The sequence below is a fragment of the Oncorhynchus mykiss genome, chromosome 3, assembly GCF_013265735.2.
Source record: "Oncorhynchus mykiss isolate Arlee chromosome 3, USDA_OmykA_1.1, whole genome shotgun sequence".
Taxonomy (NCBI): Eukaryota; Metazoa; Chordata; class Actinopteri; order Salmoniformes; family Salmonidae; genus Oncorhynchus; species Oncorhynchus mykiss.
In genome coordinates this window covers 3619300-3629876 of record NC_048567.1, presented here as the reverse complement: position 1 = coordinate 3629876, position 10577 = coordinate 3619300, and the positions used below count along the sequence as shown (strand labels likewise).

The 10577-nt window shown below is 44.4% G+C and overlaps 2 protein-coding genes across 16 annotated transcripts in view; one reads left to right on the top strand and one right to left on the bottom strand.

Moving 5' to 3' along the window:
- LOC110520760 (focal adhesion kinase 1) overlaps positions 1 to 10577 on the bottom strand; it is a 149498-nt gene that overhangs the window by 77901 nt on the left and 61020 nt on the right. The gene's annotated exons all lie outside the window — the stretch shown is intronic.
- LOC110507312 (cytochrome P450 2F3-like) lies at positions 4777 to 8055 on the top strand. Of its 3 annotated transcripts, none has more exons than XM_036966054.1 (2): positions 4777 to 4983; positions 6190 to 8055. In XM_036966054.1, the coding sequence occupies exon 2, from the start codon at positions 6199 to 6201 to the stop codon at positions 7675 to 7677; it is 1479 nt and encodes a 492-aa protein (XP_036821949.1). In that variant the 5' UTR covers positions 4777 to 4983; positions 6190 to 6198; the 3' UTR covers positions 7678 to 8055. The 3 variants fall into 3 exon arrangements, with proteins under 3 accessions (XP_036821949.1, XP_036821944.1, XP_036821936.1); XM_036966049.1 differs by having other exon boundaries at positions 4784 to 4947; XM_036966041.1 differs by having other exon boundaries at positions 4794 to 5072; positions 6190 to 8053.

Genomic DNA, 10577 nt, shown 5'->3' with positions numbered 1-10577 from the left:
AAAAAAACAAGATGTTCTAATTATGCAAATATTAACTTGGAGGAGCATCAATTATGAACTGCCTAAATGGATAACAAAAATCAATGTAATTAGTCACATGATGGGTTCTGGGATCCTGTATGAGTGCTCTCCTGTGCACATCTCTACACAACAAATTAATCTCTGTCAGTCTGCTCAATTAGTGTACAAAGCCTACTGAGTGAACCATCCATTTTCAGTTGCGTCTCAGTGTCATTCATGGTGTTTCATAAATCAAAGCCTGATACCAGTTATTCTCAGTTCCTGTGTCTTACACATACAGATGTAGGATCGTAATTTGACCAGTATCGCCGAAGCGAAATAATCTTGCAGCAACAGGATTTGAACGTTTAGTCCATAATGTTGCGTGATCGGTGGAAAGAATATTAGCTGGCCCAAATTAGGCTACATGAAAAGTGCAAAACTGTTAATATAAACATCTGTTTTCAGAATTGACGCCTTTCCCAAAAACGTACAGAAAAACGTAGTCTACTTCTCTGCTATTTAAATCTGAAATCAGAATAGAAATATATTCTACCAACCAAATTATAGCACTGGGGGAGGCATACAGCTCACCCCAACTCATTAAACTAACCCACTATAACAACTAACTAACCAAATTATAGCACTGGGGGAGGCATACAGCTCACCCCAACTCATTAAACTAACCCGTATAACAACTAACTAACCAAATTATAGCACTGGGGGAGGCATACAGCTCACTCCAACTCATTAAACTAACCCGCTATAACAACTAACTAACCAAATTATAGCACTGGGGGAGGCATACAGCTCACTCCAACTCATTAAACTAACCCACTATAACAACTAACTAACCAAATTATAGCACTGGGGGAGGCATACAGCTCACACCAACTCATTAAACTAACCCGCTATAACAACTAACTAACCAAATTATAGCACTGGGGGAGGCATACAGCTCACCCCAACTCATTAAACTAACCCGCTATAACAACTAACTAACCAAATGATAGCACTGGGGGAGGCATACAGCTAACCACAACTCATTAAACTAACCCGCTATAACAACTAACTAACCAAATTATAGCACTGGGGAGGCATACAGCTCACCCCAACTCATTAAACTAACCCGCTATAACAACTAACAAACCAAATTATAGCACTGGGGGAGGCATACAGCTCACCCCAACTCATTAAACTAACCCGCTATAACAACTAACTAACCTAATTATAGCACTGGGGGAGGCATACATCTCACCCCAACTCATTAAATCATTACCCGTAATTCGACCATGATTACTACTAAGTTTAGATTGCTGGCTAGACTAACTTACCAACCTAAAATGGTTAGCGGACATGGGCTAATTGAATGACTGTCAGTGACTGACATAACAAGAGGATAACTGCTGATGCACAACCACATTTAGAAATGGCACCTTGTTTTTTCTACAGTTCTAACTCTCAACAGTAAGTTGAGACCCCGATTTCTTTTCTTCTTTCGTTTTGGGAAATTGATCCGCGGGCCTACAAAAGCTTCCTAAGACCAAATGACCAGCGTTTTGCAGAGAGCAAGACACACAAACTAATAGCACAGAACAGAAAACATGTCGATTCACATCAATGTGAGTGTAGCACCTATTTCTCAATGCCGGAAACACCTTTAATAGTAACTTAGAGCACCAAAAGAAAACATTACAAATTACAAACTCTTAAATCAATATTAATAATATTGTAATGTTGTTCTAAAAGTTGGGCTTTAGGTTTTCTTCAAATCAGCTCTATCTTCTGAAACAATCCAATAACGTCGTACAGTCAACGTCACACGGTGGAGAAATACAAAGCCAAGCTCAGCCTTCGTGTCCTCCTGGGTCACACGGTGGGGAAATACAAAGCCAAGCTCAGCCTTTGTGTCCTCCTGGGTCACACAGTGGGGAAATACAAAGCCAAGCTCAGCCTTCGTGTCCTCCTGGGTCACACGGTGGGGAAATACAAAGTCAAGCTCAGCCTTCGTGTCCTCCTGGGTCACACGGTGGAGAAATACAAAGCCAAGCTCAGCCTTCGTGTCCTCCTGGGTCACACGGTGGGGAAATACAAAGCCAAGCTCAGCCTTCGTGTCCTCCTGGGTCACACGGTGGGGAAATACAAAGCCAAGCTCAGCCTTCGTGTCCTCCTGGGTCACACGGTAGGGAAATACAAAGCCAAGCTCAGCCTTCGTGTCCTCCTGGGTCACACGGTGGGGAAATACAAAGCCAAGCTCAGTCTTCGTGTCCTCCTGGGTCACACGGTGGGGAAATACAAAGCCAAGCTCAGCCTTCGTGTCCTCCTGGGTCACACGGTGGGGAAATACAAAGCCAAGCTCAGCCTTCGTGTCCTCCTGGGTCACACGTTGGAGAAATACAAAGCCAAGCTCAGCCTTCGTGTCCTCCTGGGTCACACGGTGGGGAAATACAAAGCCAAGCTCAGCCTTCGTGTCCTCCTGGGTCACACGGTGGGGAAATACAAAGCCAAGCTCAGCCTTCGTGTCCTCCTGGGTCACACGGTGGGGAAATACAAAGCCACGCTCAGCCTTCGTGTCCTCCTGGGTCACACGGTGGGGAAATACAAAGCCAAGCTCAGCCTTCGTGTCCTCCTGGGTCACACGGTGGGGAAATACAAAGCCAAGCTCAGCCTTCGTGTCCTCCTGGGTCACACGGTGGGGAAATAAAAAGCCAAGCTCAGCCTTCGTGTCCTCCTGAGTCACACGGTGGGGAAATACAAAGCCAAGCTCAGCCTTCGTGTCCTCCTGGGTCACACGGTGGGGAAATACAAAGCCAAGCTCAGCCTTCGTGTCCTCCTGGGTCACACGGTGGGGAAATACAAAGTCAAGCTCAGCCTTCGTGTCCTCCTGGGTCACACGGTGGGGAAATACAAAGCCAAGCTCAGCCTTCGTGTCCTCCTGGGTCACACGTTGGGGAAATACAAAGCCAAGCTCAGCCTTCGTGTCCTCCTGGGTCACACGATGGGGAAATACAAAGCCAAGCTCAGCCTTCGTGTCCTCCTGGGTCACACGGTGGGGAAATACAAAGCCAAGCTCAGCCTTCGTGTCCTCCTGGGTCACACGGTGGGGCAATACAAAGCCAAGCTCAGCCTTCGTGTCCTCCTGGGTCACACGGTGGGGAAATACAAAACCAAGCTCAGCCTTCGTGTCCTCCTGGGTCACACGGTGGGGAAATACAAAGCCAAGCTCAGCCTGCGTGTCCTCCTGGGTCACACGGTGGGGAAATACAAAGTCAAGCTCAGCCTTCGTGTCCTCCTGGGTCACACGGTAGGGAAATACAAAGCCAAGCTCAGCCTTCGTGTCCTCCTGGGTCACACGGTGGGGAAATACAAAGCCAAGCTCAGCCTTCGTGTCCTCCTGGGTCACACGGTGGGGAAATACAAAGCCAAGCTCAGCCTTCGTGTCCTCCTGGGTCACACGGTGGGGAAATACAAAGTCAAGCTCAGCCTTCGTGTCCTCCTGGGTCACACGGTGGGGAAATACAAAGCCAAGCTCAGCCTTCGTGTCCTCGTGGGTCACACGGTGGGGAAATACAAAGCCAAGCTCAGCCTTCGTGTCCGTCCTCGTGAGTTTGTTCGTAGGTGTAAAGACAGTAACAGTATCAAGCTATCAACTGCATTTTTACTCATCTCCTTTTTGATCAACCTTTTAGTGTTTAGTGAAGTTTATAGTATGGTTCGGTTTTTTGCACACAACGAAAAATGTCCTAATAAGTTGGATAAGTTTGTGAGAATGAGGCGGGCGAATTGGGCGTCTAATCGTCAATCAGCAATCTGAGGGGCACATCCCTGAGAACTTGGCTTCTAAAGCGTCTCAAACAGCCAGCAGAATGGAGTATTGTAAACACATTTATTGTAAATAAGAATAGATATATTCTATCAAGGTCTTCGGTGAGCATGGAAGTGAACCGGGTAAGGGGTAGTATCTTTGTACGTCTGTAACTTTCTCACACATCATTGTTCACGATTCATTCATGATTTTCCATAATCATGGTAGTATCCACATTCACGTAGAAGTGTTAAGAAACATATATCTATTCTTATTTACAATAAAAGTGTTTACAATACTATTCATTTATATTGGGCACAAAATGATCTGAAACACAACCAAAGCAAATTGCGAAAGCATCCAACACGTTTGTAGAGACACAAGCTTGATGTAGTCATTGCATGCTAGGAATATGGGAACAAATACACAACTTTTGACTACTTTAATACACTTATAAATACATTTGTCCAAATGCTTTTGGTTCCCTAAAATGGGGGGACTATGTAGAAAAAGTGCTGTAATTCCTAAACAGTTTGATATGGGTGAAAACCCTAAAGATGACAGTCTGCACTTTAACCTTATAGACATTGTATCATTTCTAATTCAAAGTGCTGGAGAACAGAGCCAAAACAACAAACAATGTGTCACTGTCCAAATACTTCTAGACCTCACTGTCCAGTAACGAAGTCGTCCTGAATACATCTGACCTGTCTTCCACCCTGGTCATAGGCCTATAGTCATGTCAAAATACGCAGAATTGTAGGAAATTATGTTTAAAACAGTAAACATTTTCCTGGGGGAAATACAAATAAAAGTTTTAAAACCGAGACAGACAAAGTATTAGATATTAGTCCTTTCCACTCCTGGTGATTTCTGCACTGTCATCTGCTTTGTTAATGTTGGCCTCAGATTCTAAAAAGCAGGAAGGGATTGGGGTGAAGGTGCAATCTGTGTAAAGTATGTCAGCACGACTCAGCAGCCAATCACATAATCCGTTGTTCACTTCTGTTCCAGTACAGTAAGTTCCAACACACACCCTTATCTCTGCAAACATCTGCATCACACACACACACACACACAGTCAGGCAGGCAACAGAGACAGAGAGCAACACAGAGAGAAGGAAAACACTAAAGATACATAGGTGGGTTAAAGAAGAAACAACAACAACGAAGATTAAGTATGTAAACACGGTTATGTGAGCTATTGGATCACTCCAATATGGTATCCTTCCGTGCCGCAGGATACATTCCGAGTAAGGATTTTCAGGTTAGTCCAGGAGTCAATTCCGATTTAATTAGAAATTCCATTTCAATTCTTGAATTCACTCCTGAAGTGGAGAATTGTTTTAAATTCAATTTTGTATTTTTTTCAGTTATGGAATTTGACTTGAATTGAAATTAGACCGTTTTTATTTTTTTTAAATTGGAAGTGAATTATAATTTTAAAAACATTTGACCTTTGGAATTTAATATTTTACATTTCCCAGTTAATGGAATTAATGCACATAGTATCAAAATGTTCTGTGGGATTTGTATTTAATAATCTACGCTCTTAGAAAAAATGGTTCCAAAGGGGTTCTTCGGCTGTCCCCGTAGGATAACCCTATTTGGTTACAGGTATAACTATTTTGGGTTCCATGTAGAACCCTGGGGAAAGGGTTCTACATGGAACCCAACAGGGTTCTACCTGGAACCAAAAATGGTTCTTCACAGGGTTCTCCTATGGGGACAACCGGAGAACCCTTTCAGGTTCTAGATAGCACCTTTTTTCTAAGAATGTATTCCTATATTTCCAGTATAGCTACAGTATAAAAGGAGGTGTCCAGTGTTTAATGTCTCTATGTATGGGACGGCAGCATTGGCAGTGTGTGTTTCAGATTGACTGCTGGGCTCCGCCTTCTGAGACGCAGGCCGCTGCCTGTGGACAGAGACACCTTGCCTTTCTCACAGCGAAACACCATACTGGACATGGTAGTTTCTCTCTGTGTAACACCGGCAGTGTAATAGAGCTGTATGTGAGTTTATGTGAGGATGGGGGTTGGAGGGGGACAACAGAGCACCCAGATGGAGAGGCTAGCTAGCTGCTCTAAGCTATTGAATAGCTGTGGGTATACGTCTGCCCTATACACTAAGATACAGACAGACAGCTCTTACCTAGAAAATCGTCTCAGGAATGCGCAGAGAAAGAGAAGAGGTGGAAGTAGTGCCGCTGCAGCTATTTAAGGGGGGGTCAGCCGCAACATAACCCGGTACAGAGGACTAATCAGAAAATTCTTACTCTGAATGCATCCTGCCGCGCAGAAGGATACAATATAGGAGTGATGCAATATGGTACTACATAAGAAGAAGAACATTAACATGAGACGTTGTTGTTTGTTTTGCAGGCTGGAACAATGGAGATGTGTAGTAGCGTGGTGTTGGGAGGCCTGGTGTTGTTGCTTCTACTGTGGTTGTTCAGGCTGAGGAGACAGAGACATGTCCATCTACCCCCAGGACCCTGCGCCCTGCCGCTTCTAGGAAACCTGCTTCAGATTGACAAACAGGCCCCCTTCAAGACCCTCACCAAGTGGAGTGGTGTGTATGGGCCAGTGATGACAGTGTATCTTGGGTCCCAGCGAGCCGTGGTGCTGGTGGGGTACGGGGCAGTCAAGGAGGCTCTGGTGGACCAGGCTGAGGATTTCACAGGACGAGCTCCTGTCCCCTTCCTGGTCCTTGTTACCAGGGGATACGGCCTGGCCATCAGTAATGGGGAGCGTTGGCGCCAGCTGCGTCGTTTCACCCTGACCACACTGAGAGACTTTGGGATGGGCCGTAAGAGGATGGAGGAGTGGGTACAGGAGGAGAGCCAACACCTCATAGACAGTCTGGACGCCACTAAAGCCGTGCCCTTCGATCCTCATCCATTCCTGAGTCGCACCGTGTCCAACGTCATCTGCTCCCTGGTGTTTGGCCAGCGCTTCGGCTATGACGATGACAACTTCTTGCACTTGCTCAACATCATCTCAGCTGTACTGCGCTTTGGAAGCAGCCCCTGTGGACAGCTGTACAACATCTTCCCCTGGCTGATGGAACACCTGCCTGGTCGGCAGCAAGTTGTGTTCGGCCAGATGGACGAGTTGAGAGGCTTTGTGATGAAAAAGATCCACGAGCACCAGGAGACCATTGACCCAGGCAACCCTAGAGACTTCACAGACTGCTTCCTCACCAGACTCAACCAGGAGAAGGATGTGTCCTCCTCTGAGTTCCATTACGAGAACCTGGTGTCCACAGTGTTGGACCTCTTCCTTGCAGGAACAGAGACCACCAGCACCACTCTCAGATATGCCTTCATGCTGCTCCTCAAATACCCCAACATTCAGGAGCACGTTCAGCAGGAGATCGACACAGTGATTGGCCGACAGCGCGTCCCTCAGATGGAGGACAGGAAGTCCCTCCCCTTCACAGAAGCCGTCATCCACGAGGTGCAGCGCTTCCTGGACATCGCCCCATTGAACCTCCCGCACTATGCCACCAAGAATATCTCATTCAGAGGGTACACTATCCCTCAGGGCACCGTGATCCTTCCGATGCTGCACTCTGTTCTGAGAGACCAGGACCACTGGGCCACGCCCACAACCTTCAATCCCAATCACTTCCTTGATCAGAACGGAAACTTTCAGAAGAACCCCGCCTTCTTGGCTTTCTCTGCAGGTAAGCGTGCCTGTGTGGGAGAGTCTCTGGCTCGTATGGAAATCTTTCTGTTCCTGGTGTCTCTGCTGCAACATTTCTCCTTCTCCTGCCCTGGAGGACCTGACAGCATTGACCTCAGCCCAGAGTTCAGCAGTTTCACTAACGTGCCGCGTCACTACCAGCTCATCGCTACACCCCGCTGACCAGGAGGGGAATTGCAGCCGGACCACAGGAGGAGTAGAGATGAGGGAGGTAGGGACAGCACAGGAGGTTGGTTCCCATATGTCTGATGCCATTTCATAAGCTTGTTCCAGCCATTATTATTATGAGCCGTTCTCCCCTCAGCAGCCTCCACTGAGGGACGGGTGTCTATTTTTTTGTTTGTTTTTCATGACAATGTGATGCGTTGTGATACTTTGTGATGTGTGTTCTTTAACAACGAATGCTTGGAGATTTTTCTGGTCAGTATAGGTGGATCAGGAGAAACTCAGGGTCCTGGGAGTGAAGTCCTCTTTGTCCTCGTCTTGTCGTGTCCCGTGTATATATATATTTATATATTTTCTTCGCATTTCTTTATATATATTTTTTCTCAAAAAATCTCAACTTCAAAACACTCTCCTGCAACCCACCTCACCAAGTAAAAAAAAAAAAGTATTATTCACCCCAAATCGGAAATCCACAATAGAAGCTAGCCAGAAGCTAGCCAGAAGCTAGCCAGAAGCTATCCAGAAGCTAGCCAGAAGCTAGTGTCAGTTTACTGGCTAACGTTAGTATTCAGCTAACCATGGTTGGTGGTCATCAGCTATCCTTTAGCTCGAAAAGCCAGTTTTGTACAACGCGACTCAGACCAGAGCATACCAGACCTATTTTCTCTCCATATCCCAAGATTTGTACCGCAAGCTCTGGACATTTACACCTGGATCTTGCAGCTAGCTAGCTGCTATCCGAGTGACTATTGCCAACGTCGGTCCCGGAGCAAACATCAATTATTCTGGAGCTAGCCAGCTAAAGAGTTCCATCAGCCACTCCTGGGCTACAATCACCTATTCGGACCGGTTTTACTGCCGACGCAGTCTCACCTCATTTGCTCATATCGTATATAGACTTATTTTTCTACTGTATTATTGACTGTATGTTTGTTTTACTCCATGTGTAACTCTGTGTCGTTGTATGTGTCGAACTGCTTTGCTTTATCTTGGCCAGGTCGCAGTTGTAAATGAGAACTTGTTCTCAACTTGCCTACCTGGTTAAATAAAGGTGAAATAAAATAGTGCTGAGCGATTAGTGCTTTTTGAGGTCAGTTCGGTTTCATCATTATTTTTTAAATCACGGTAAAAAAAATGTTTTAACATTAAATGTAGTATGTGGGTTGAATGCTGTAACACAGAATAAAACAATGAATAAAAGTTCCATGATGGTAGTGACTGCCCATTACTTCTGGTCCCTTATTAACCATCATGGATTCACAGTACTTTACTTTAATAACATATTTCAGTTGTTGTGTATGTGACATTTGTTATATTTGATGACTTTATTATTTCATTCCAATTCATCATTTCATCTGTATAGAGCTGCTGCCTATGCTGTCTGACAAAATCACTATTTTAGTAGTTCTTTAAAGTAAATAAGGCAAACTTTTATGACTGCTGAACACCAATGATCAATCACTTAGATCGTATATTCAGGTAGAGATGCAGTATACGTATCAAAACGGCTGGATGTCCTTTGAGTGGTGGACCATTCTTGATACACACGGGAAACTGTTGAGCGTGAAAAACCCAGCAGCTTTGCAGTTCTTTACACGAACCAATGCGCCGGACACCTATTATCATACCCCGTTCAAAGGCACTTAAATAGTTTGTCTTGCCTAGTGCTGTGGCGGTAATGAAATGTTGTCAGACGGTTATTGTCATGCAAAAGACTGCCGGTCTCACGGTAGTTGACAGTTCATTAACATAAACAAGTTGATGTGTGTCTTCGGAACATCCAAATTTAAAAAGTCTAATAAATCAATTTATTTTACACCATCACAATAAATCCATTATTTATTTTAGTAAAAAAACACTATGATCTGACTAAAAAGTATTCCAGAAGAACAGAATCTGAGTTGCTCTACTGTATGTTATGTGGCTATGCTCCATGCCATAGGCTGTAGGCTTGTTCATTTAACTGACAAGATATGCTTAGAAGTCCCATACCATTATTGTATATATGATTTAATAGTTAGAAGAATAGAATTTAACTGAATAAAATAGAAAGGATATTTTTCCCATTCCAGAGTGAGTGTGCATATGAAGTGGCTATGTTGAGTGTAAAAGTGAACATTTGAAACAGGTCCTATTCATTAGATTTAGAGTTACTTGGCAACTTTAGCTGTGAATGGTACAAACCTTAGAATGTCTTAGAAATCAAAACATATATTGGCTGCATGTATGGAATATAGGCTATTGATGACCTGAGAAAGTCAAAAAAAATCAAGCTTGTGCTCCATTCCTTACCTCAGGCTGTTCTCTCATCAAGTCATCATATTTTCACCCAGCAGACGATTCTCAATTCAAACTTGTCTTTACTGAGATGTCAAATTAGTTTAGATTTAGAATGTCCCATTATCAAAAGGGCAGGAACAGGAACAGGGGAAAAATACATGTAATCCATATGCACTCCAATAGTGAATGGAGGCTGCGCACTCGCAACGTTTAGTCTTTCAATGATGCCAGAAAACCTACTTGGGTTTTATAGCAGAGCTGTGCTTCATGTGATATTCTGACAAACTCTGTATGCCGTGGCCTCTCTAACCCCGTTCCTGCAGCTACCCAGTGCTTACATTTGGGAAACCAAGTGAAAACTCTTCAGGAACATCGATAGTAACATGTTTTCGCAACAAAACATATTTCATAAATTGTTGACAGCCCCTCTGCACGCTTGAGAAAGGAATGGAGGAGATGGAAACGCACGGTGGTGAGATATTCTGTATAGCTAAAGGTAATGTCATCCAATTAATTAGGAAAAAACAATCAATATTATTAGGCTATTCCAAATCATACAAAAATGCACTATAATCGTAAACTAGTTGTAAGCCGCCCTTCACAATCAATGAACCAAC